General features: G+C 40.8%; 1 protein-coding gene and 1 long non-coding RNA gene across 3 annotated transcripts; one reads left to right on the plus strand and one right to left on the minus strand.

The window, feature by feature from the left end:
* LOC111969661 (charged multivesicular body protein 4b) lies at positions 1-19,617 on the plus strand. Its single transcript, XM_023995823.2, has 5 exons — positions 1-345; positions 9,849-10,026; positions 17,337-17,451; positions 17,744-17,873; positions 18,181-19,617. The coding sequence occupies exons 1-5, from the start codon at positions 162-164 to the stop codon at positions 18,243-18,245; spliced, it is 672 nt and encodes a 223-aa protein (XP_023851591.1). The 5' UTR covers positions 1-161; the 3' UTR covers positions 18,246-19,617.
* Positions 11,886-27,823, minus strand: LOC111969662 (uncharacterized). Of its 2 annotated transcripts, none has more exons than XR_002878032.2 (3): positions 27,685-27,823; positions 12,369-12,548; positions 11,886-12,074 (listed from the first exon to the last, which is right to left on the minus strand). It is a non-coding gene; the product is annotated as an uncharacterized lncRNA (long non-coding RNA). The 2 variants fall into 2 exon arrangements; XR_002878033.2 differs by having other exon boundaries at positions 27,674-27,823.

Genomic DNA, 27,823 nt, shown 5'->3' on the forward strand with positions numbered 1-27,823 from the left:
ACGTGCTGACATCACGAGGCCTGGTTGGAAAAAGGAAGAAGAAATAACAACAGCAGCTCTGCTGGGCGAGTGACAGCGAGAGAGAAGATACGAGACTAGTCGAGTCCTGTTAATTACTATAGAATTTGTAGTATCAGTTGCTGTTGTTATTCGGCGCAAATATGTCTTTGTTGGGGAAGTTATTTGGCGCTGGAGGTAAAGGTGGGAAATCGGCTAGCCCTCAGGAGGCGATCCAGCGACTTCGAGACACTGAGGAAATGTTGACGAAGAAACAGGAATTTTTGGAGAAAAAGATTGACCAGGAACTCATCACTGCGAAGAAGAATGGCACAAAAAATAAAAGAGGTGAGAAATACGGTTTTATCATGCCATGTTCAACTACTATCTTAAACCCGGACCCTCCCGACTAGTTCAAATGAACGTTGTATTTGCACAGAGCTTCCTATACTATGGTAATTTCAACCGGGAAACTCGGAGCTGGTGTTTCTAAAACGAGTTTCCAAGACGGAAATYTCCTAGTTTCGACTAGCACGTGAACGCGGTATGATTAGCTAACTGGCTAGTTTTTTATCCAACAACTTTACAGGAAGAACGAAGTACCACAGCCACAAAGTAAATAGGCAATATCGTACAAATGTAATGGATTTAGCTAACTTCAAGCAAATACAGTATAGTGGGGGTAGGTAACCCTAGTCCAAGAGTTCCACAGGCACTTCATGTTTTTGATTTAACCAAGCTGGAAGTTTTTTATTGAACCTTTATTTAACTATGGTAGTCAGTTAAGAACAAATTCTTATTTTACAATGACGGCCTAACCCGGACGACAATGGGCCAATTGTGCGCCGCCCTATGGGACTCCAGATCACGGCCGATTGTGGTACAGCCTGGGATCGAATCAGGGTCTGTAGTGATGCCTCTAGCACTGACATGCAGTGCCTTAGACCGACCGCTGCGCCACTTGGGACCAGGAATGTTGATTTTTTTAATCGATCGCTGAACTGATCAATTAGCTCAGTGGCGCCTAGTCGGACCAAATCCTGCAGTACCTGCGACGCTCCAGCAACTGTGTTGCCAACCCCTGCAATACAGTATCAAGATATGCAGAAACTGCTCCTCCAATAGAAATGGTCGTCACTAGATACCACAGCCACAAAGTCAGAAGGCCTGCCTACTCAACCAATCTGTTCAAGGAGWATGATGACGTTTATTTCGGCTTGCGGTTCGCGTTAAACGACCAATCAGATGAGGCAGTGTGATGACGTGGGTGCAGGGGAAGAGGAGAGACATTTTATCTAGTGATCATCAATGATTTGGTTATTAGGTATAATTAAACTAACCGTTCCAAATGCAAAGTGGTAATCGGATGCCTTATTCAAACTCAGCTTGCAATCTTATGATGTTTGCCCTCACTCCTAGTTACTTGTCTTAACCCAAAATATGTTTAGGCCTACTCAAATAGCTGCATTGTTTTTTTAAATGGCATGTAGACAAACAAATTGACATCTTGATTTTTATTTTCAAAATCCACAAGTAATCCACATGTAAAACGAAGGTTACGTATGTAACCACGGTTACGTGAGCTTTATGGATCACTCCAATATATTGATATATTGGTATCACTCCGCGGCGGAGGGATACATCCGAGGTGAGGATTTACAGATTTACTCCTGTGTACACCTGTGTCACGGCTGGGGTCCGCCCCTATATATAGACCCCATGGCCGCGACACACGTTCTCTACATAATTTTTGGACTGCTGTTGCCTACCAGAAAACACTGGTTTGTTTAAAACTTGTACTTAATGCGGTCAAGACTATATACATGTTGTTTTCTAATTCTCCCAAACATTTTTCAGATGGACTACATATTTATTCATTGGATCGTTRTCACATCGATCGGGTCCCCACCGATAAATATCTGGGCATTTGTATGGACTAATATWAAWWWWWTTAACATATGGATGAGCTAGTTAAAAAGCTAAGATTTAAAGTGGACTTTAAAACTTTTTTATTTATTTTTCTCTTGCTTCTCTCTAAATAGCGGGAAGCAGATTGCACAGTCAACTTTCCTGCCAGTTCTTGACTATGGTGACGCCATTTACCAGATTGCAGCAGCCACTACTCTTAAACCTTTGAATGCCTTCTACCATAGCGTCATTTGTTTTATCACAGGTGACAGTTTAAATACTCACCACTGCATCCTGTATCAAAAGGTTGGCTGGTTCTCATTGAAGTCCCGTAGATCACTTAATTATTCCCTTTTTGTTTACAAGGCTCTACTTCACGAGCTTCAAACGTATCTAACTTCGTTGTTAAAGTATAAAAACATGAGATGCTAAACACATTCACCGGGTTGGTTAACTCTTGAGGTTCCTCAGGTCTCCACTGAACTAGGTAAATCCGTTTTTAGTTTTAATGCACCTCATTGCTGGAACCAACTAGAAAATACATTACAATTGGATGTTCTGGTGCCGTTTGGGCAATTTAAAGTATTGATTTGGGACCTTTGTACAGAGGAATGTAACGTTTTTTCTTGAATATTTGTGTTGTGCTGTATTTTAGTTTGTTTTACGTTGTATCTGATTTAAGATTTTGTCTTTTGAATTGTATATGCAGGGCTCCCTTGTGAAAGAGACCCTGGTCTCAATGGTGACTCCCGGTTTAAATTAAAGGTAAAATAAATAAAGCTGTGTAGTAATTTAAAGCTGCAATATGTAACTTTTTGGCAGCCTGACCGAATTCACATAGACATTTTAGTTATAGATCTGTTTTGTATTTGCATCTTTTACTTTCGGTTTTGTACACCAGCTTCAAACAGCTGAAAATACAATATTTTTGGTTATTGAAAATATATTTCACAGTGGTTTTAGATGGTACAATCGTTCTCTACACTCAGCTTGATTGTTTTGTCACATAAACTGAAATTAGGCGAACTATTAGAATTTTAGCAACCAGGAAATAGTCGAGCGATTTCTGCATAGTGCATCTTTAACTTTTTTTTGTTTTTAGAAAATTGTTTCTCGCWGAAATGCAAGAGATGTTCCTAAAACTGTATAGCAAGTGATGCGTTTGAACGTTTAGAATGAGCGATTTGGGCTCTTAACAAAACTCCCCCAGCCAGAATATACTATCCTCAATAGGCGCTATTTAGCAATTGCACTTGCGCTAGTTAGAAACTTCCTTCAAACCGCATGCAGTGACATAAAAATGTATCRGACTCTGGGGAAGTAGTAAACGGGCCTCATTACCAAAATCCCGAAGTATCGCTTCAAAACCAGGAAAGCAGATAATGTGGGCGACGTTTATTATAGCCCTGCAGTCCACCTTTTTGGTATTTTTTTTAACCAGTTTCCGTCTCTGTACAAAAGCATGTTCTTCAAGCTGTGGAAGATGGCAAAATATTTAATAATAACTGATTGGACTTACATGGCACATTTTCTAGACACTCAAGGCTTTTAACAGTGTATGGGGAAACTTCCATTGTTAGTACTGCAACATTATTCAAATTAAATGAATGTTGTAAAAGTGTATATTATAAATTACAGTGATCTGTCTTTGAACTTACTGCCTCCTTGTTCATTTCAGCAGAATATTTATCTTTGGCTTTTGTTTGTCGGGTGTCTTTCTCATGGTGGCAAAATACGTATTTGTGCCCACAACTTGAAAGAAAACACCATTGAATGGGATACTTATAAACTCAGTTGGGAGAGTTTCTTCCTGCCAACGGCTGTGCATCTGTTGAACGTCAAGAATATGATATATTTCTATTTGAAATGACTACTCACCCTTTAGCCCAAAACCTTTGTGCTTTCTTAATGTTATGAACTTTAGTGACTTTGCCAATTCTTGTTTCTGAATTTATTTAGTTATTTGGTCATCAAACTTGAACCTGAGATAACCCAAGGCGGCATACGCATCATCACACACCGTCATCTGATTGGTCAGGTAGGCYGGCCTTCTGAGCCGGTCTACCATCACACTCCAGAGGTGTGGACTCAAGTCACATGACTTGGACTCTATTCTGACTCGAGTCACATGATGATTTGAGACTCGACTTGATAGAGAAGAGACTTGACTTGGAGCCTCCGGACTTGACTTTGACTTGAGATTAATGACTTGAAATGATCTGGCCCTGTTTTGTAACATTTTGTGGCGAAGAGTCCGTGGATTACTCTCCATGCAGCCAGAGACGGTAGCCGCAACATCGCTCTTACAAAAAAATAAAAAATGTGCAACAGATTGGCTAGTGAAACGCACACTCTGCTCTCTGATAGGACCAGTATAGTGTCAATCAACACAGTTCGGGTGAGCTAGAAAACAGATTGATGTGTTTTTTTCTTTTGGTGCAGCTATAGGATTGGGGGCAGCGCAAAGGTCAAATTGTAGGGAGAGAGGATTGCCATAATAAATAAATATGCAGCTCCAAAAATTGTTTGGTGATATTAAGAATATTAATTGTTTACTTTGCACCAGCAATGGGGCATCATGCAACGCATTACTAGCATAGGCCTACTGGTCTTTTAGTATCTCAGAATTGCTTGAAATGTATAATTTCCTTATGAAGTTTGCATTTGGAATTTGTTGTTAAAATGAATTATTACTGTGGCGAAGACGCACCATAGGCACGCCTCCCTGCTTGCACTCTCCAAACTCCCGCCAGTGGAGAGTGCTTTGTTCTCTTGTTGAAATGCTTGCTGTTGCTTTCTTTCACACATTTAAATGCAAATTGTGGCAAATCTACACTGTGACTGTACAACACATGTTCTTCCCATGATATAAACTGACCAGGTGAAGCTATGATCCCTTACTGATGTCACCTGTTAAATCCACTTCAATCAGTGTAGATGAAGAGGAGGAGACAGGTTAAAGAAGGATTTTTAAGCCTTGAGACAATTGAGACACTCKGGTTGAATGGGCAAGACAAAATATTGAAGTGTTTTAGGTTTTGACAAACAGAGGGGAAAACTAACGGACAACTAGTCAAAGCTCAAACCAAGTTTATTTACCCACTGGGTCAAACAGCTGAAAAGACATAGACATGTTTCCACCAGTACAAGTATTTATACCCTCCTATTAGATGAGTCTCCTCCTTGTACATCTCTGTTGCTAGGCAGAAACGTGTGTGTGTGTGTGTGTGTGTGTGTGTGTGTGTGGTGTGTGTGTGTGTGGTGTGTGTGTTGTGTGTGTGTGTGTGTGTGTGTGTGTGTGTGTGATAGAACTGTTCCTTGTCACTTCATCTGATATGACCTCGGCCCACATTCCTTACTCCTCCCTAATCCACGGCTATCAAACCTTATCAGTGACTGAAACCAGACTGTTACCCTTTGGCCCTCTCCATAGGATCCATGAGATTTGACAATAACATTATACATGTAAAGTAGTTCAAGTATAGTAACATGAATAAGTATATATTTCAAGCTAGAATCCAACAAGTGCCTTTGAACAGGGTATGGTAGTAGGTGCCAGGCGCACCGGTATGAGTGTGTCAAGAACTGCAACGCTGCTGGGTTTTTCACGCTCAACAGTTTCCCGTGTGTATCAAGACTGGTCCACCTCCCAAAGGACATACAGCCAACTTGACACAACTGTGGAACGCATTGGAGTCAACATGGGCCAGCATCCCTATGGAACACGACGAATTGAGGCTGTTCTGTGGGCAAAAAGGGGTGCAACTCAATATTAGTAAGCTGATCCTAATGTTTTGTACACTCAGTGTATATTCCATCTAATCCTACAATAATTGCTAGTGTTTCATCATTCCCTCTCCGTAACCTCGTACCCCTGCACATCTACTCGGTACTGGTACCCCATGTATATAGCCAAGTTCTCATTTCTCATTGTGTATTTATTGCGCACGAGATGCAAGCCCTGTGGTCAGCATGTTAGACATTTCTGTTTCATGTTTGATGCAATACATTGTCATTTAGCCTTGCATTTCTTACCCTCTGAGTGGGCACAATGTTTATTGTGCACATGAACGTTCGCAAGACTCATGAGGTAGAAGTTTTGTTCATTTAATTTAATGTATGGTCTCCTTTGTTCATACTTTCCGGGTTATATCGGAGTGCTGTGTCTGTGTCCTATATCTCTGTCATTCTGGTTGTGTGTAATATGAGCGTGCAAGCCTCAGTGCGCATAGAAATAGGCTGCGGCCTTGGAGTCAGTACCTTGAATAAGAGAGAACGATTGTTCCATGTATTAATGTTGATGTAATTAATAATCACTAAGTCTGATTAAGACAAATGTACCAATGTATATGGAAATTTCCTTTTACATTGTAGAATCAGTGTATTAGTTGTGATTGGCTAATTGTATGGTCCTGGCAGAGGCTAATTGTATGGTCCTGGCAGAGGCTAAGTGCTTATGTACCTGTTTGACAGATTCAATTTGGTTTCTCAAGGGGACACTGTGCAGTCTAGCCCTCTACCTGTGTCTGTTCAAATAGGACAGGTTAAGCCTAATACAGAGGCTATTTATTTAGAGATATTGCACGTGTATATTTGGAAAATCAACTTTCATCATTGGATTACCAAGACAAGTAAGTAAATCTACACAATGAGCATGTCAACCTGCGTTGCCTTCTGCTGATTTCATGCAGAATGCAGGTCCCTATTTTACAATCACAGAATCAAAATGTGTTGAGGACAAAATAACAAAAAGGGCTGTCTGGTAGCCTCAAAAAATATTTGTTGTTGAACAAGTCATTGCATGTATAGATTTTTTAAACTTTTTTTAACTTGACTTCAGACTTGACTTGAAAAAACTTGTGACTCGACTTCCTCTTAAGAATGCATGATTTACTTGACTCAAGGCTCGACCTGTAATACWTGGGACTCGACTTGAGACTCGGACCATGTGACTTGAGACTTGCTTGTGACTTGAATAATAGTGACTTGGTCTCACCTCTGCCTAAAGGTATTATGTACTAGGGTTGGGCGATGTCAACCTTTGTCCTATCGTGATTATGCTACAATTGGACGTATAATCATGACGGAAGATAATGTTGTTGAAAGCCTGTGCAGAGGCTTTGTTGAGGCAAGTCTTCCTTTCTGGTGGGAACGGCTTCAGTATGGAACAGGTGTGTCTGTGTAGTGTGCACATAAAGGAAAGTGAGGGAGAGGCATGCTGCAGTGTGGGAGGGTGCTGCAGCGGGGAAAGGTGCTGCAGCAGGGGAGGGAACAGTGGCAGAAAAAGTACCCAATTGTCATACTTAAGTAAAAGTAAAGATACCTTAATAGAAAATGACTCAAGTGAAAGTTACCCAGTAAAATACTACTTGAGTAAAAGTCTAAAAGTATTTGGTTTTACATATACTTAAGTATCAAAAGTATCAATATTTTCAAATTCCTTATATTAAGCAAATCAGACCGCACCATTTTCTTGTTTTAAWTTTTTTTTATGGATAGCCAGGGCACGCTCCAAAACTAAGACATAATTTACAAGCGAAGCATTTGTGTTTAGTGAGTCTGCCAGATCAGAGGCAGTAGAGATGACCAGGGATGTTCTCTTGATGTGTGTGAATTGTACCATTTTCCTGTCCTGCTAAGCATTTAAAAATGTAACTACTACTTCTGGGTGTCAAGAAAAATGTATGGATTAAAAAGTGCATTGTTTTCATTAGGAATGTAGTGATGTAAAAGTTGTCCAAAATATAAATAGTAAAGTACAGATTACCCCAAAAAACTACTTAAGTAGTACTTTCAATTATTTTTACTTAAGTAATTTACACCACTTGGATGGAGCTGTGTGTGTGTGTGTGTGTGTGATAGATATGCAGTAGCCAACTAAGCCATGCCAATTTAATGTTATGTATCATACCATTTGACAATGCCTGTCCTGACCACATCAAATCCGAGTAACCCAGAGAAGCTAGCTGAGCTAACGTAGCTAGCCATCTAGCTAGCGAGCAAATGTTTTATTCCTGAATTTTAATCCCATTTTGCATTGAGCTCTGACTTCACATTCTACACATGGAACTCATTTTGACAGTAGTGCCTCTCTGATTGGCTGACAAAAACAACAAGCTACACGTGAAGGCTACCGGTCTTCCGACATTAGAGAGAGAAACGATCTATAGTACCAGTCCAAAAGTTTGGACAAACCTTTTCATTCAAGGCTTTTTCTTTATTTTAACTTTTTTCTACATTGTTGAATAATAGTGAAGACATCAAAACTATGAAATAACACATGGAATCATGTAGTAACCAAAAAAGTGATAACAAATCAAAATATAGTTTAGATTCTTCAATGTAGCCACCCTTTGCCTTGATAACCGCTTTGCACACTCTTGGCATTCTCTCAACCAGCTTCATGAAGTAGTCACCTGGAATGCATTTCAATTAACAAGTATGCCTTGTTTTAAAGTTCATTTGTGGAATTTATTTCCTTAATGCGTTTGAGCCAATCAGTTGTGTTGTGACAAGGTAGGGGTGATTATACAGAAGATAGCCCTATTTAGTAAAAGACCGAGTCCATATTATGGCAAGAACAGCTCAAATAAGCAAAGAGAAACGACAGTCCATCATTACTTTAAGAAATGTCAATCAATTTCAAGAACTTTGAGAGTTTCTTCAAGTGCAGTTGCAAAAACCATCAAGCGCTATGATGAAACTGGCTCTCGTGAGGACCGCCACAGGAAAGGAAGACCCAGAGTTACCTCTGTTTCAGAGGATAATTTCATTAGTTACCAGCTTCAGATTGCAGCCCAAATAAATGCTTCACAGAGTTCAAGGAACACACACATCTCAACATACACTATTCAGTGGAAACTGCGTGAATCAGGCCTTCATGGTCGAATTGCTCCATTGAAACCACTACTAAAGGACACCAATAATAAGAAGAGACTTGCTTGGGCCAAGGAACACGACCAATGGACATTAGACCGGTGGAAATCTGTACATTGGCGGTTCCCACCGTGTATGGAGGAGGAGGTGTGGGTGTGCTTTATTGGTGACAATGTGATTTATTTAGAATTCAAGGCACACTTAACCAGCATGTTTACCACAGCGTTCTGCAGCGATATGCCATCCCATCTGGTTTTGGTTTAGTGGGACTCATTTGTTTTTCAACAGGACAATGACCCAAAACAGGCTGTGTAAGGGCTATTTGACCAAGAAGGAGAGTGATGGAGTGCTGTATCAGATGACCTGGCCTCCACAATCACCCGACCTCAACCCATTTGAGATGGTTTTGGATGAATTGGACCGCAGAGTGAAGAAAAAGCAGCCAACAAGTGCTCAGCATATGTGGGCACTCCTTCAGGACTGTTGGAAAAACATTCCAGGTGACTACCTCGTGAAGCTGGTTGAGAGAATGCCAAGTGTGCAAAGCTGTCATCAAGGCAAAGGGTGGCACTGTGAAGAATCTCAAATATTAAATATATTTTGATTTTTGTAGTAGTAAAACAAACACTATTTGTTTTACTACATGATTCCATATGTGTTATTTCCTAGTTTTGATGTCTTCATTATTATTGTACAATGTAGAAAATAGTAACGAATAAAGAAACTCTTGAATGACTAAACTTGTTGAGTTTAGTCAGCTATTTGAACCATGTCTGAAATGAGTTCTAGGGAGGTTCAAGGTAAGATGTGATCCAGAAATCTACAAGCTACGCAGTTAAAGCATCTTATCACATCTAAGATACTTCAGATAATGTCTCATCTCAATTAAATACCTATTGTAAGCCTATACAAGGTCTCCCAGTGAATACAGAGTTAAACGAATCAAATGAACCGCGTTATATTTTGTATTTCCTCTCGCAGAGCTATAGGCTTATGCTGCTCCATTAGTATTCCCACCCCACACATCCTCTCACAGTTGTCTGTCCTTCCTCTCCTCTTGCATCCAGCTGCTCTGCAGGCATTAAAGCGGAAGAAGCGGTACGAGAAGCAGCTGGGCCAGATCGATGGCACGCTGTCCACCATCGAGTTCCAGAGGGAGGCGCTAGAGAACGCCAACACCAACACCGAAGTGCTGAAGAACATGGGCTTTGCTGCCAAGGCCATGAAGGCGGCCCATGAAAACATGTAAGGGCCACCGCCACTTCTGTTTCACAAATGCTGCATGAAAGACACACACACACACACACACACCAAGAATGCAACAGAGTGCCTCTGTTGACCCATGCCCACATTGTTCTACTTCATATTTGTCTAGTAAAAAGCACGAGGTGATGCACCCACAAATGTTTGTAGAGGTGTTGACTAACGGAGAGTAAACTGTATGAAAAGAAAGTCACACTTTATACAGTGCATTCGGAAAGTAATCTGACCCCTTGACCTTTTTCCACATTTTGTTATGTTACAGGCTTATTATAAAATTGATTAAATCTACACACTCATCAATCTACACACAATACCTCATAATGACAAGTCAATCAAAAAACGGAAATATCAAATCAAACTTTATTTGTCASATGCGCCGAATACAACAAGTGTAGTAGACCTTACCGTGAAATGCTTACTTACAAGCCCTTAACCAACAGTGCAGTTCAAGAGTTTAAAAAAAGATTTACCAAATAAACTAAAGTAAAAAATAAATAAAGTAACACAATAAAATAACAATAATGAGGCTATATACAGGGGGTATCGGTACCGAGTCAATGTACAGGTTAGTCGAGGTAATTTGTACATGTAGGTAGGGATGAAGTGACTATGCATAGATAAATAAGAAGCTTTTAAGGAGCCTTTTGGTCCTAGACTCGGCGCTTCGGTACCGCTGGCCGTGCAGTAGCAAAGAGAACAGTCTATGACTTGGATGACTGGAGTCTTTGACAATTGTTTGGGCCATCCTCTGACACTGCCTATTATATAGGTCCTGGATGGGAGGAAGCTTGGCCCCAGTGATGTACTGGGCCGTACGCACTACCCTCTGTAGTGCCTTACAGTTAGATGCTGAGCAGTTGCCATACTAGGCGGTGATGCAACCGGTCAGGATGCTCTCGATGGTGCAGCTGTAGAACTAGGATCTGAGGACCCATGCCAAATCTTTTCAGTCTCCTGAGGGGACAAAGGTGTTGTCGTGCTCTCTTAACAACTGTCTTGGTGTGTTTGGATCATGATAGTTTGTTGGTGATGTGGACACCAAGGAACTTGAAGCTCTCGACCCACTACAGCCCCGTCGATGTTAATGGGTGCCTGTTCGGCCCGCCTTTTCCTGTAGTCCACGATCATCTCCTTTGTCTTGATCACGTTGAGGGAAAGGTTGTTGTCCTGGCACCACACTGCCAGGTCTCTGACCTCCTGCCTATAGACTGTCTCATCGTTGTCGGTGATCATGCCTACCACTGTTGTGTCGTCAGCAAACTTAATGATGGTGTTGGGAGTCGTGTTTGGCTACGTGGTTGTGGGTGAAGAGGGAGTACAGTACAGGAGACGTGTTGTTGTCTAACCTTACCACCTGGGGGTGGCATGTCAGGACGTCCAGGATCCAGTTGCAGAGGGAGGTGTTTAGTAGTGATGAGATTTGTGGGCACTATGGTGTTGAACGCTGAGCTGTAGTCGATGAACAGCATTCTCACATAGGTGTTACTTTTGTCCAGGTGGGAAAGGGCAGTGTGGAGTGCGATTGAGATTGCATCATCTGTGGATCTGTTGGGGCGGTATGCGAATTGGAGTGGGTCTAGGATATCCAGGAGGATGCTATTGATGTGATCCATGACCAGCCTTTCAATGCACTRCATGGCTACCAACTTGAGTGCTACAGGGCGATAATCATTTAGGCAGGTTACCTTCACTTCCTTGGGCACAGGGACTATGGTGGTCTGCTTGAAACATGTAGGTATTACAGACTCGGTCAGGGAGAGGTTGAAAATTTCACTAGCCAGTTGGTCCGGGCATGCTTTCAGTACATATCCTGGTAATCCGTCTGGCCTTGAGGCTTTGTGAATGTTGACCTGTTTGAAGGTCTTGCTCACATCGGCTACAGAGAGCATTATCACACAGTCGTCCAGAACAGCTGGTGCTCTCCATGCATGCTTCAGTGTTGCTTGCCTCGAAGCGAGCATAAAAGGCATTTAGCTCGTCTGGTAGGCTCGCGTCACTGGCCAGCTCGTGTCTGGGTTTCCCTTTGTAGTCTGTAGAGATGAAACGGTATGAACATTTTAATCTCACAATTATTGTGACCAAAATTATCACGGTTATCAGTGTTATCGTGGTGTTGTTAAAATGTTCTTGAAATGTTCAAACAACAAATAAAATTAGCAGCACTATGCACTTTCTGTGTGAAGCATTAAAAATAATAACATTAACATTAAAGATGGCACCATGTGGCCATGAGAGGTAAGTTTCCCTAGTGCAGGTTTAAATGAGCACAACCTTAAGTAAGCAAATCAAATAAACAAACAACAAATAAACTTAGCAGCACCCACTTTGTAGTGAGGCACGGCAACCTTCATCAGCCTCAGAAAGCCTGGCCTCTCAACAATTTGCAATGGCATCATGTCCTTTGCAATGTAATATGAAAGGGCTGCAGTGAGGTCTTGAGCGTTTTTTGATGTGGGTGCATAAGCAGCCTGCTTTTCACTGGGTTTGTCTGCTGCACGCCCACTCTGTAAACAAGGGAATAGCAAATGTATTGTTATTGGTGGTGTTACATTATAATAATTATTATAATTCACACACACACAGTCTATCTTCTGTGTTGCATTTGAGTATATGCAATGACCCCATGCACAATTGACATAAATACAAATGAGTCTTAAGTAGACTGTGATAGTAATCGCAATGAGCCCAACAATTGACATAAATACAGGAGTGTGTAGGAGTCTATAGTGTTCCTCCTGTTGGAACACTTTTACGATCAAGTCGACGACTGACGGATTTTAAATGAACAAAATATGTTTGTTGGGTGACTAAACTACATAACGTGTTATCGTGTGTAATGGGCGAATAGTCTGCAGACACGACGCATACAGCAGCAGAACAACGTGTAGTGTTTTTACAAGAGTAGGGAACACTGAAAGCTTCAGTTTACATTATTGACAAGCTATTAGCAAGTTACAGACAAACCATGACATTTTCCCCCATTCCGAAGTGCCCACATCATGCATTGAGCTAAAAGTTAACTTACCTTGCATTCGCTATAAAGTAGTGGGTGGTGGTCACGAAGATGACTCAAGAGATTTGAAGTGTTGCCCATTTTCACAGCGATCATTTTTTTATATATATATTTATATATACAGTGGGGAGAACAAGTATTTGATACACTGCCAATTTTGCAGGTTTTCCTACTTACAAAGCATGTAGAGGTCTGTAATTTTTATCATAGGTACACTTCAACTGTGAGAGACGGAATCTAAAACAAAAATCCAGAAAATCACATTGTATGATTTTTCAGTAATTAATTTGCATTTTATTGCTGCCAAGTGGGCTGTCATGTGCCTTTTACTGAGGAGTGCCTTCCGTCTGGCCACTCTAACCATAAAGGCCTGATTGGTGGAGTACTGCAGAGATGGTTGTCCTTCTGGAAGGTTCTCCCATCTCCACAGAGGAACTCTGGAGCTCTGTCAGAGTGATCATAAACATCTCCCTGACCAAGGCTCTTCTTCCCCGATTGCTCAGTTTGGCCGTGTGGCCAGCTCTAGGAAGAGTCTTGGTGGTTCCAAACTTCTTCCATTTAAGAATTATGGAGAACTCTGTGTTCTTCGGGACCGTCAATGCTGCAGAAATGTTTTGGTACCCTTCCCTAGATCAGTGTGTCGACACAATCCTGTCTCTGAGCTCTACGGACAATTCCTTCGACATCATGGCTTGGTTTTTGGTCTGACATGAACTGTGGGACCTTATATAGACAGGTGTCATGACCCGTCTCACATTTCCTGGTCTAATGTTGGCAATGCTTTTTATGCACCCTCGTCAAAAGGGGATTGTTTTGTCAGTCTGACACGCTCTCTGAGATGGATTCTCTTATCCCTCCTAAAATCACATTCCTATCTTAACAAAAGTACCTTAATCATTTTTCATATTAGATGCACAATGTATTGGATGGAAACCTGACAGATAAAGGSGATATACATTTCAAGTTACAGTATTTCGTCCCTACAATTTTTTTGTGACATCACAAAATGAAAACCCATATGAGTTTTCTATAGTTRCCCATGGACCATTCCCCACACCATGTTAGAAATATTGTTCCATTATCCACGTTTGACCGTGTTAGAGTTGAAAAGGGAAAACTGTCTGTGAAACATAGTCATTCCTTTTGTTGATACTAAAGGGGGAGAAAGCACCTTCTACTTAAATTTACGACCGTCAAAACCCCCACACCAGTTCCCTCCTCCCCTCTGCGGGTGAGAGAAGGTCTGGTTATTGTCAGCCATTGCCAAGCTGATCTGATCCATTGTGATCCTCACAGGACAGTCATGACACAGGTGTGTGCCTTTCCAAATCATGTCCAATCAATTGAATTTACTACAACTGGACTCCAATCAAGTTGTAGAAACATCTCAAGGATGGTCAATGGAAACAGGATGCACCTGAGCTAAATTTTCGAGTATCATAGCWATGGGTCTGATTTACTTATGGAAATAAGGTATTTCAGTTTTTTATTTTTAATGAATGTGCAAAAAAAWMTAAAAACCTGTTTTCACTTTGTTGTTATGGGGTATTGTGTGTAGATTGATGGGGGGAGAAAATTATTTAATACATTTTAGAGTAAGGCTGTAAATGAACAAAATGTGGAAAAAGTCACCGGGTCTCAACTGGTCTGAATGCTTTCCAAATGCACTGCATCAGGGATTCTTGAATGTCAGGACAATTCACATTTAGGGGAATTTTATGAAGGGAAAGCTTAGCTTTTGGAATTTTCTATTATTCATTTCCATGTCAGCTCTATGCCTGGAATTGCCCTCGTCCGGAGCAACACCCCCCCCCCCCCCACACACATTTTTATTTATTTTTATAAATAAATAATGAATATTAACCAAAATAAATCTTATATAGTTTCTTGCAATATTCCTCTGACTTAAAATAATATTCCTCTGAAAATGTCTGGAGATTTGGTCAATTCTAATCCTAAATTAATCAGAAATCAACAGGGTCAGTTACACCATAAGAACCCCATTTTCATGTCCTTATTACATGTAGTGCAACAACAACCAAACAATATTGAAATCACCATGGTCACAACCAATGTTCCCTCATTTTTTTCGGCACTTAGAAAATTTCAGGTCTGCTGAGCGCAAACTTGAACGTGGTGAAAATTTGGTGCAACTTCCAGCGCGCGTTTACTGTGAACACTGAGGCTGTACCCACCCACTTTAAGTTAGTTTTAACAGGGCCACAGTAGGCTACTGTTGCTATTTGATCATAATGTAGGCCTACCAGAGTGGCCTACCATCAAAAACAATGGAGAAAATGCATCCCATAACATTTTAACAAGGAAATAGCTGTTATATCATTCAGCCTACAGTAGCAGCAAATGTGTGGTGTTCAATGTAGGTCTACATTCCATGAGACTTTTGAAAAACAACAACATGCAGGGCTTGACATTAACCTGTTTATTCACTTGTCCTTCAGACAAGGTGACTGAAAATGTTGTTGGTTGATGCAAGAAACCACTTTAAAAAATAGAATGCATTATTATTCGCAAACCATTATTATAGAGAATCAGACAAATTATGCTACCCTCTGCCTATTGACTACTTAGTTTATTCAAGCCTGTCTCAAAATACAACACTGCCRCTTTAAGACAAAAAWAAAAGCTCTTTACCTGACTCGCTTTTCAAAGATGTCTGGAAATGTGCTATTCCAGTCTCAACGTCAACAGTGAAGAGGCAACTCCGAGATGCTGGCCTTCTAGGCAGAGTTGCAAAGAAAAAGCCATATCTCAGACTGGCCAATAAAAAGAAAAGATTAAGATGGGCTAAAGAACACAGACACTGGACAGAGGAACTCTGCCTAGAAAGRCAGCATACCGGAGTCACCTCTTCACGGTTGACATTGAGACTGGTGTTTTGTCAAAGTGTAAGAAAAATTTGAACATTTAAAAAATATGAAAAATAAGACTAATATATCTTAACTAGATAAGTATTCACCCCCTGAGACAATACATGTTAGAAAAACCTTTGGCAGCGATTACAGCAACACATATTTTTGTCTCTAAGAGCTTTGCACACCTTGGAAAGAAGACTGAACCAAGTTTTCCTCTATGATTTTGCCTGTACTTAGCTGTATTCTGTTTCTTTTTACCCTAAAAATCTCCGTAGTCTTTGCTGATGACAAGCATAAKATTTGGAGAGTGGTACTCAGTGATGTGTTGTTTTGGATTTGCCTCAAACTTAATGCTTTGCATTCAGGACAATAGGTGAATTTCTTTCCCACATTCTTTGCCGCAGTATTACTTATMTGCCTTGTTGCAAACAGGATGCATGTTTTGGAATATTTGTGTTCTGTACAGGCTTCCTACTTTTCACMCTGTTATTTAGGTTAGTATTGTGGAGTAACTACAATGTTGTTTTCTCATATCACAACACTTACACTCTGTTTTAAAATCACCATTGATCTCATGGTCAAATCCCTGAGCATGTTCCTTCKTCTCCGGCAACTGAGTTAGGAAGGACACCTGTATATTTGTAGTGACTGGGTGTATTGATACACCATCCAAAGCCTAATTAGTAACTTCACCATGCTCAAATGGATATTCAATGTCTGCTTTTTGAATTTTTACCAATCTACCAATCGATGCCCTTGTTTGTGAGGCATTGAAAAACCTCTCTGGTCTTTGGTTGAATCTGTGCTTGAAATTCAATAATTGATTGAGGGTTTACAGATAATTGTATGTGTGGGGTAGTCATTAAAAAAAWWAKTATTATTGAGTCCATGCAACTTATTATGTGATTTGTTAAGCACATTTTTACTCCTGAACTGATTTAGACATTTCAGCTTTTCATTTATATTAATTCTGAAAAATGTTCAAACAAAATTCCACTGACATTATGGGGTATTGTGTGTAGATCTGTGACAAACAGTTTCAAATTCAGGCTGTAACACACAATGTGGTCAAAATAAAGCGGTGTGAATACTTTCTMAATGCACTGTAGAGTATGTGACTCTTTTAATACTTCACATTTGTGACAGGCACTTAGCATTTTATTACATTGTTTYTAAGGCAAACACCAATTTCTGCTGTAAGGTTGATTTTCATTTTCCATATCTCTATCCTAAATCTTTTCAATGTAAATGTTTGGGGAATTTCATCGTTGCAGCTCATGGGTGTAGTAATGTCATACATGGCTGGTGCTAGACAATCTTTCAGAATGCCACTGTTATTCTTTCCTGAATTTGCTATGAACGATGTCCATTGCAAATGAAATGGTATTTTTTATTTTTGCCCACAGGGACATAGACAAAGTGGACGACTTAATGCAGGACATCACAGAGCAGCAGGAGCTGGCACAAGAAATCTCTGACGCTATTTCTAAACCCGTAGGGTTCGGAGAGGAATTTGATGAAGTAAGCTAAACCTAAGAAGCTGAGTGCGCATGTCTCAATTTTCCTATACCGAAGGGTTAGTGCAATTCGGTATCATTGGTACGTCTCTCCCCTGAACCCTAACTTCAACCCTTAACCATTTTAAATGTCAACTTCAATGGGGTAGGGACATCCCAAAGATCACGGATAGCAAGGACTCATACCGAATCAGACTGCAGTCATCTACTATCGTTGTTGTTATTAAATGTATCCTTATCTTCTTTGGATATATAGACTTGTCTAGCCCTTAATGACGTTGTATTTGTTTGTTTAGGATGATCTCTTGGCAGAATTGGAAGAACTGGAACAAGAGGAACTAGACAAAAACCTGCTAGAAATCGCAAGCACAGAGAATGTACCGCTGCCAAATGTACCCTCTACATCTTTACCTGCAAGACCAGCAGGTAATGGATATATTGGCTTAGCCACTCAAGCTTTGCCTCCTTTGAAGCTAGCTAATATCGCTTAAGATCACTGGCAGGAATTTGATTTACCATTGCAATGCCTTTGTTTATAAAATACTGTCTGGAGATGGGGAGGGAGAGAGAAAGAAAATGTACACAATAATAATTTGGTGCGATACCCAACATGAAGCACTGAAAAGTCAATGTAATTGTCAGATATTGTAGCATATGCTACCTCAGTCTTTATTTATAGGCAGATTGAAAAATCTTACTTACTCTATTAAATGAATGTGGTTAATTCTTACAGTACAGAAGAAGCAAGAGGAAGACGAGGATGAAATGAAGGATTTGGAGGCATGGGCCGCCAACTAGCCACTGCTGTTACTCCATAGCTGCTATAGGTGGAAAAGAAAGACTATGGTTTAGTGTGATGTGTTTTCATATTTGGGGAAGGAATAGGATAAACAGAGACTTAAAAAAAGAAAAGACTAAACATCAACTTGACAACCTTCCGCTAACTGTCAAGCTCAATCTCCTATAGAGGGGCAATGGCATGTTGTACCTTTCACCACCAAAAGCCCCAAATCTCTGGAGCAACCGAACAGAAAAGGCTCATTTAAAAATGTGTGTTTTTCTGTGCGTCCCTCACCTCGTTCTCTTCTGTAAAGCGTTGTTGCATTTCCTCCTTCTCTTAGCCCACAGAATATATTTTGAAGAGAAAGTATAAAAATGACTCCTCAACCTCCATGTAGAATTTCTAATACCTCATACCGTTAATGTGTAGTGCAACAAGATATTACAATATCCTGTATTAATTTTTGTTGTTTATGCACAATATCAGTGTCATGTGTTCAAATGGCAATCAGCTGTTCTTGAATCTGTTTGTAAAAATATGCACTTAAAATAACCTATTGTACTCGATATTTATTAATATCAATTTCCAGCGTGGAGAATTTGATTCCCATTTGCAGGGCTGTTGTGTTTAAATGAGCTTTTGGCTGGATTTATTGAACTATATCATGAGTATCCTTCCAGATACTCTGGCTTTCAAACAGGCAGATATCTCTGAGGAAAACTCCACATGGTGTCCTTGAAATTCTTCTCTGGGTGATGGTACACACGTTTATGTATCTTTGAAGTGAATGAATCTAACCGAACCTACAACTAGTTACATTTTGCAAACACAATGACATTTCTCTTGAAATATGTTTGTACTCTATCTGTTCTGGTTTGTGCGACTGAAGTGACTGTGTGAGTGACAGTATGCGCACCTCTGAGTGTGTTTGTTCATTTTCATCTTTAAGAGACATTAACACTAGAGGAAGTTTTTTTTAAATTGTTTATTAGGGTTTGGGCTTTTCAGAGTTATGTAATTTTTTTGTTTTTATGATATGCTGTTGTGTGTAGGAAGAGATAATTGATTGTATTTCAACTCTAGGCAGTCAGGTCTATTTAACATCATGGCTTTTCTGAGTTTGTGAACTTACCCCACTATTTTATAGTTCACCGTGGTGCTTCAGATGTTTTCAAATAAAAAATGTTCTCCCAAATAAATTTTTTCGGACTAAATTTAACTAATGTTATGTGACCGCATTTGTTATGTCTGACATGCTCTGTGTGTTTGTACAAGGGGCTGTTTTTTGCTGTCTGGTTCTTGTTTTTGTTTGGTCTGTCTTCCTACCCTGCCTATCACAACTTGCCCTTGTTCTAATGGTATGCCTAAATTAAACCTTTTGACAAATGACGTGCTTTATTGTTTAATATTTAAATATTTCTATTAAGAATATCTGTGCATTCCTTTATCAAGTACTGTTGGTCAGAGTTATGGCAAGAGCTTGTGATGAGATCTATACTATTGAGAGGGCCAAGGTTCATGTAATAGTGTAAGGTCAAGGGTTATGGTTGTGCAAGGGCTATTCTTAGGCCACAGTCATCTGCTGACAAAGTCTGAGATTATGTAGCATGTATAAAAAATCAATTTCAAAAATTAATCATACAAAAAAAAATGTAATGACATGGAACTACAGTAGTACTGATGTTTTATTACCTTAACCTTATTTTCCCCAAATATAAAGAATTAGTTCAGTCTTCCAATGAGCTTGTGCACAGCCCTGTCAATAGCTTTGTTTGCATACCACTGTGTTGCTTGTGAAAAAAGCTCTGAGGCGGTGTCAGCTTTATTAGCTCCATTACTGTAATATACCTCAAGGTATCATTTTGCATAGCACTTCCTTTGAAAGTTGCATACATAAACCTTCATGAGTGTCATGTTGTGATAAGTGACATTCATAAAAGACTCTTCAATAAAGCATCCATGTCATTAGTTCTGTAGTTGCCATGGTGCACTAGTAGCAGCCTAAGCAAAGCGCTCCTGTAAATATGTTCATATACAATTATTTTTGTGTTTCATAAATTTTTTAATCAGCTGTTTTGTTTTTGATGACTTTAGTTTTACTGGATATTTCTGGTGGTTTTGACACACAGATTTGCTGATGGACTGGCAGATCAACTATTTTTGGCTTGGCTGGCTAGCTAGCTGGCTAATTGTTTTTGTTTGAATGATGCTTCTGGACACTACCAGCTTTTTTGTTACACCTGGCTGCTGGTTCCTGATCTTTTGAAAACGTCACCTGAAGCTTGAGAGGAATGGGAGATGCCGTAAAGGAATGCAGTTCTGAGGCAGAAAACCGGCCTGAATTCATGGACTAGACGTAACATAGTAAATGTAAATACGGGACCCTCAAATTAGTATGATACACTAGATGACCAAAAGCAAGTGGACACTTGCTCGTTAAACATCTAATTCCAAAATCATGGGCATTAATATGGAGTTCATCCCATCTTTACTGCTGTAACAGCCCCACTCTTCTGGGAAGGCTTTCTACGAGATGTTGGTACTTTGCTGCGGGGACTTGCTTCCAGTCAGCCACAAGAGCATTAGTGAGGTTGGCCAATTAGGCCTGGTTTGCAGTCAGTGTTCCAATTCATCCCACAGATGTTCAATGGGGTTGAGGTCAGGGCTCTGTGCAGGCCAGTGAAGTTCTTCCACACCGATCTCAACAAACTATTTCTGTTTGGACCTCGCTTTGTGCACTGGGGCATTGTCATGCTGAAACATGAAAGGGCCTTCCCTAAACTCTTGCCACAAAGTTGGAAGCACAGAATCATCTAAAATGTAATTGTACGCTGTAGCGTTAAGATTTCCCTTCACTGGAACTAAGGGGCCTAGCCCGAACCATGAAAAACAGCCCCAGACCATTATTCCTCTTCCACCAAACTTTACAGTTGGCACTATTAATTGGGGCAGGTAGCATTCTTCTGGCATCCTCCAAACCCAGATTCGTCCATCGGACTGCCAGATGCATCACTCCAGAGAACGTATTTCCACTGCTCCAGAGTCCAATGGTGACAAGCTTTACACCTCTCCAGCCGACGCTTGGCATGGTGATCTTTAGATTTGTGTGTGGCTGTTCGGCCATGGAAACCCATTTCATGAAGCTCCCGACAAACCGTTCTTGTGCTGACATTGCTTCCAGAGGCAGTTTGGAACTCGGTACTGAGTGTTGCAACCGAGGACAGAGAAATATGACGCACTTGGCGGTTCCGTTCTGTGAGCTTGTGTGGCTTACCACTTCGCAGCTGAGTGGTATTGCTCCTAGACGTTTCCACTTCACAATAACAGCAGGGCAGAAATATGATGAACTGACTTGTTGGAAAAGTGGCATCCTATGACGGTGCCACGTTGAAAGTCACTGAGCTCTTCAGTACGGGCCATTCTACTGCCAATGTTTGTCTATGGAGATTGCATTGGCTGCTCGATTTTATATACCTGTCAGCAACGGGTGTGGTTGAAATAGCCAAATCCACTAATTTGAAGGGGTGTCCACATACAGTGGATTCGGAAAGTATTCAGACACCTTGACTTTTTCCACAATTCGTTACGTTACAACTTTATTCTAAAGTGTATTTAAAAAAACATTCAATCATCAATCTACCTACACACAATACCCCATAATGACAAACTAAAAACAGGTTTTTATAAATGTTTGCAAACTTGTTAAAAATATAAAACTGAAATATCACATTTACAATATTCAGACCCTTTACTCAGTACTTTGTTGAAGCACCTTTGGCAGRGATTACAGCCTCGAGTCTTCTTGGGTAAGATGCTACAAGCTTGGCACACCTGTATTTGGGGAGTTTCTCCTATTCTTCTCTGCAGACCCTGTCAAGTTTTGTCAGGTTGGATGGGGAGTGTCATTTCACAGCTATTTTCAGGTTTCTCAGAGATGTTCGATCGGGTTCAAGTKCGGGCTCTGGCTGGGCCACTCAAGGACATTAAGAAACTTGTCCCGAAGCCACTCCTGTCTTGTCTTGGCTGTGTGCGTAGGGTTGTTGTCCTGTTGGAATCTATTTTTTATTTAACCTTTATTTAACTAGGCAAGTCAGTTAAGAACAAATTCTTATTTCCAATGACGGCCTACCAAAAGGCAAAAGGCCTCCTGCGGGGATGGGGGCTGGGATTAAATATATYTATATATATAATGACAAAACACACATGACAAGAGKGACAACACAACATCTAAGACAACAACATAGCAAAGCAGCAACASATGACAACACAGCATGGTAGCAGAACAAAACATGGTACAAACATTATTGGGCACAGACAASAGCACAAAGGGCAAGAAGTTAGAGACAATACATCACYCAAAGCAGCCACAACTGTCAGTAAGWGTGTCCATGATTGAGTCTTTAAATGAAGAGATTTGAGATAAAACTGTCCAGTTTGAGTGTTTGTTGCATGTGGAGGATGAGGGATGCAGTAGATATCTCAGATAGGGGGGAGTGAGGCCTAAGAGGGTTTTATAAATAAGCATCAACCAGTGGGTCTTGTGACGGGAAAGTGAACCTTTGCCCCAGTCTGAGGTCCTGAGCGCTCTGGAGCAGGTTTTCATCAAGGATCTCTCTGTATTTTGCTCCATTCATCTTACCCTCGATCCMGACAAGTCTCCCATTCCCTYCCGCTGAAAAACATCCCCAAAACATGATGCTGCCACTACCAAGCTTCACTGTAGGGATGGTGCCAGGTTTCCTCCAGATGTGACGCTTYGCATTCAGACTAGAGTTCAATCTCGGTTTCATCAGACCAGAGGATCTTGTTTCTCATGGTCTGAGTCCTTTAGGTGCCTTTTGGCAAACTCCAAGCGGGCTGTCATGTGCCTTTTACTGAGGAGTGGCTTCCATCTGGCAACTCTACCATAAAGGCCTGATTGGTGGAGTGCTGCAGAGACGGTTGTCCTTCTGGAAGGTTCAAGTTGTAGAAACATCTCTAAAAACCTGTTTTTGCTTTGTCATTATGGGGTATTGTGTGTAGATGAGGATTATTTTTTTTTTTTATCCATTTTAGAATAAGGCTGTAATGTAACAAAAGGTGGAAAAAGTCAAGGGGTCTGAATACTTTCCAAATGTACTGTATATAAACCCTGGATTACTGATACTATGTATGTGCCATTGAGAGGCGTTGAAGCCACCAGTCAGACATTTTCYCACTCCCCAGTAGGAGCAGTCGTCCATAGTAAATATATATTTTATTTATTTAGGTCACATATAGCTTCGTACCGCAACTAGCCATTTAAATTACCATTTATATAAAAATCTTGACTTTTACTTTTAATGTTACAGATGTTTAACATTAAGTCTAAAAGTTTAATATTAATGGTAATTTAAATGGCTAGTTGAGGGACAAAGCTAGATCACAAAATTATTTAATTATATGCATAAAAGTGTCTGTTGTTTCAATATGCTTTGTGTTGTAGTCACGACAGACAAAGATATATAGTTAAGCATGTTGTCGACCAGCACATTAATAACGTAAGTAACAACTGGTTTCCGTTTCCTGTGGAACATCAATATGAGTAACATCAATATTGCTACATGTTTTTTTACAACAACAAAGGCAGACTCCATCTAACTTCGGCTTGTAGTCCATGTCTGCAGTAAACTTTCATGTGAAAAATGTTTGTTTACTGTCTCTGACTGTCCATTAATTATTATTATTTTTACCTTCACACAAATTCTTTCAMGTGTATAGGTCTTCGGATGACTCTACCAGACCTTGTGTGGGGAGTGTTGATTYCATCAGGAGGTGCTTGACATGAGATGTTTGTATCTTGTTGAGGTGCAGCGTTCACCTCTAGGTTGTGTTCAGCACCCTGCTGGGCGTCAGCTGGTGCTCTGTTTACTGGCTCTGTGCCAGGCTCCTCAACAGTGGGAAAATCCTCCTCTATTTCTCTGCTCTTCCTCAGGTGTCTCCCATTCCTCCTGAAGACTTGTCCCTGTTCTGTCTTCACCTCATAGGACCTTTGCTCCACAGGTCTGACTACTGTGGCCCTCTGCCACCACTGTTTCTGTCCTGTGAGTGGCTGAACTCTCACCCTGTCATCTCATTGCAGCTCTGTGAGATCCTTAGCAGAGGTGTCGTAGTACTTTGCCTGTTTCTGTTGTCTTTCTTTGAACTTCTCCAGCTGACAGTTTGCCATCCCCGTTCTCAGACGATTTTCACTCATTATAAGTAGTGTCTTTGTACGTCTTCCCATGAGCACCATTGCAGGGCTGCTGTCTGTTCCTTGTGACAGGGTATTTCTGTGATTCAGCATGGCCAGGTATGAGTCAGCACCTGCTCTCTTTGCTTTTGCCATCAGTCTTTTGGCTGTTTTCACTGCTGATTCCACTTTCCCATTACTTTGCATGTATCATGGAGACAATGTTTTGTGTGTAAAGTCCCAAGCCTTACTGAAACTTCGGAACTCATCTGAAGAGTCCTGGGGACAATTGTCTGAGTAAAGGATGTCAGGTATCCCATAGCGTGCAAAGTGTGTCTTTAGTTTTCGAATAACCGTTTTCGACTGTGTGTTCTCCAAATGGTCCACTTCCCAGAAGTTGGAGAGATAATCAACTGTGACCATGTAGTCTCTGCTGTTGAACTGGAACAGGTCAGTCCCTATTTTTTCCCAGGGATGCTTTGGTGCTTCGTGGGGCCTCAACATTTCTTTCTGCTGCTTCATACCCCATGCAGTGCAGGTGCCACATTGTGCCATGTATGTTCTCAGCTGTGCATTCATGCCTGGCCAGTAGACACACTCGCAAGCTCTTCTCAGACATCCCTCTGTTCCTATGTGTGAGGAACGGATTCTCTGTATTATCTATGACCTAAGGGCAGTAGGCACAACGACTCGCTCACCTCTGAAGATAACTCAATTTTGCACACTCAGCTCATCTCTGTTGTGAAAACACATGGCTACTTCCAAGGGTACATGTTCTTTCACTTCAGGCCACCCCTGCAGGATCACATTTTTCAGTGTCTGGAGCTCCTGGTCAAGCTCAGTGGCTCTCTGGATATACTTCTGTGTATTGATTTTAAGAAAGGCATTGATGTTTATGGTTAGGTACACGTTGGAGCAACGACAGTCCTTTTTCGCAAATGCGCACCGCATTGATTATATGCAACGCAGGACATGCTAGATAAACTAGTAATATCATCAACCATGTGTAGTTAACTAGTGATTATGATTGATTGATTGATTGTTTTTTATAAGATCAGCTTAATGTTTGCTAGCAACTTACCTTGGCTTCTTACTGCATTCGCGTAACAGGCAGGCTCCTCGTGGAGTGCAATGAGAGGCAGGTGGTTAGAGCGTTGGACTAGTTAACTGTAAGGTTGCAAGATTGAATCCCCGAGCTGACAAGGTAAAAATCTGTCGTTCTGCCCCTGAAAAAGGCAGTTAACCCACCGTTCTTAGGCCGTCACTGAAAACAAGAATGTGTTCTTAACTGACTTGCCTAGTTAAATAAAGGTGTAAAAATAAAATAAAAATTGGTGTCCAAAAATACCGATTTCCGATTGTTATGAAAACTTGAAATCGGCCCTAATTAATCCGATTAATCGGTCGACCTCTAATGTAAACGGTTTCAATCATTTTTCCACCATTCTTTTTCCCATAGGTGATTTTAGAACCACTTCACATGTAAGTCATCTATGCTTACCCTGGAGTGATGTTTTGATAATTGTGTAAATCTCTCTCGGACAAGGTCCCTTATCAATATATTTGCCTGTATTTACCCCCCAAAAATGAAATGCTAAGTAGCTGCTAACGTGGCTATCATACAGAACTACACATCCTGTCACATCACTCAAGCCAGTGTTTCAGGGTAGGAAAAACATCCACATTTCTCCATGTAAATTCACATCGACAAGTAGCAAGTAACCTAGCAAGTAAAGTGAAATAGAATAACTAGTAGATATTAAAGCTTTTTTGTAGTTTCTCAATTACATAATTGACATTGTGTATGTATCGTGTGTATTGTTGTTTAGCATTTTTCAAATTACCTACCTTAGCATTTTTGTATTACTAGGATTTGTTTAATTACCCTGGCCTATATAGCTAGCTAGCTAACCTTAGGTATCTCTGTCGATCAGAAGCAAGGATGGTTCTGTGCTATGTACCGGATTTTATCCACTACTCTGATAAGCACACATGCATTTTTAACATTTTCCAACCTCTGTAAGCGAGAAGCGTCGCTGGAGCCGTGTGATAAGGTAAGCCCTGTTTTCTAGCTTATAACAAACTATTTTGGGTAATAAGTCAAAGATCTGTGGTTAGCTAGGTGCTAATGAAAATTGGCTAAGTTAGATAACCACCGACTGTAAAGTGTATAACGCACGTTACCTTACTTACAAGTGTAACAGTTTAGCTTCCGCCCCCACCTGGGCTCAAACCAGGAACCCTCTGCACACAACAACAGCCACCCTCGAAGCATCGTTACCCATCGCTCCATAAAAGCCGCGGCTCTTACAGAGCAAGGGGAACAACTACTTCAAGGTCTCAGAGCGAGTGACGTCACAGATTGAAACGCTATTAGCGCGCACCCCGCTAACTAGCTAGCCATTTCACATCGGTTACACAAGTAAAAAGAAAACCAGCATAATGACTGTTGTGACCTTTTATTATTGTCCTTTGTGAGCTAGCCAGCTAGTTACCCTAGCTCATAATTCGTGTAGTCATACTTTTCAACGTGGTGACATGTTAGCTAACGTTAGCCCACCAGGGCAGGGATATTTGGCTATTTAGCTAGTTAACGTTAACTCGCCGTTCATGTAGTCAAGACTTTTCCAAGTGGTGACATGCTAGCTAACGTTAGCACGGCACCAAGGCAAGGATAGTTAACTAGCATGTCACCACGTAGTAATGTCTGACTACATGAACGGTGCTAGCTAAATATCACCTGGTGGGTTAGCTAGTTAGGCACATTGGTTGGCTACCTAGCTAACGTTACACCGTATCTCACCATCGTGTAGTCAGACTTTCCTGACAGGCGGTACATGCTAGCAGGTGTGCCAAACTTGAGCAATTAGCGCTAGCTAACATTAAATATCCCTGCCCTGGTGACCTAGCTAGCATGTCAAAACACTTAGGGTCTGGGGAAAAGTCTGACTACATGAACGATGAGCTAACGTAACTAGCTAGCTAATGTTAAATATCCATGCTCTGGTGGGCTAACAACATGTCACCATGTGGAAAAGTCTGATGATACAAATTGTGAGCTAACGTTAACTAGTTAGCTAATTAAATATTTATGAATTTGTAGATATAGCTGTAGAGTATGTTTGTGTATGGTTCTCATGATTTAGGGTCGGGTTTTGAGGGACCACTTGTCACGTTGTGCAAGGTGTGTTTGTGTTATGATAAACAATGCATTTTCTGTCCAGATAAAGATGGTGAAACAGCATTAAAAAATACCTTTTTGTTACCTCTTTGTTTTCCAGCCCAACAGGAGAGCATCCCTCAAGCCATCTGGTGCATGGACATTGTGTGCCAGTATGATCCGAGCGCAGTTGTCGACTACAGCAGATCGAGCATGTGGAAGGACAGATCAGTAACTCATCAAAT

This window comes from Salvelinus sp. IW2-2015, linkage group LG11, assembly GCF_002910315.2.
Source record: "Salvelinus sp. IW2-2015 linkage group LG11, ASM291031v2, whole genome shotgun sequence".
NCBI classification, from domain to species: Eukaryota; Metazoa; Chordata; class Actinopteri; order Salmoniformes; family Salmonidae; genus Salvelinus; species Salvelinus sp. IW2-2015.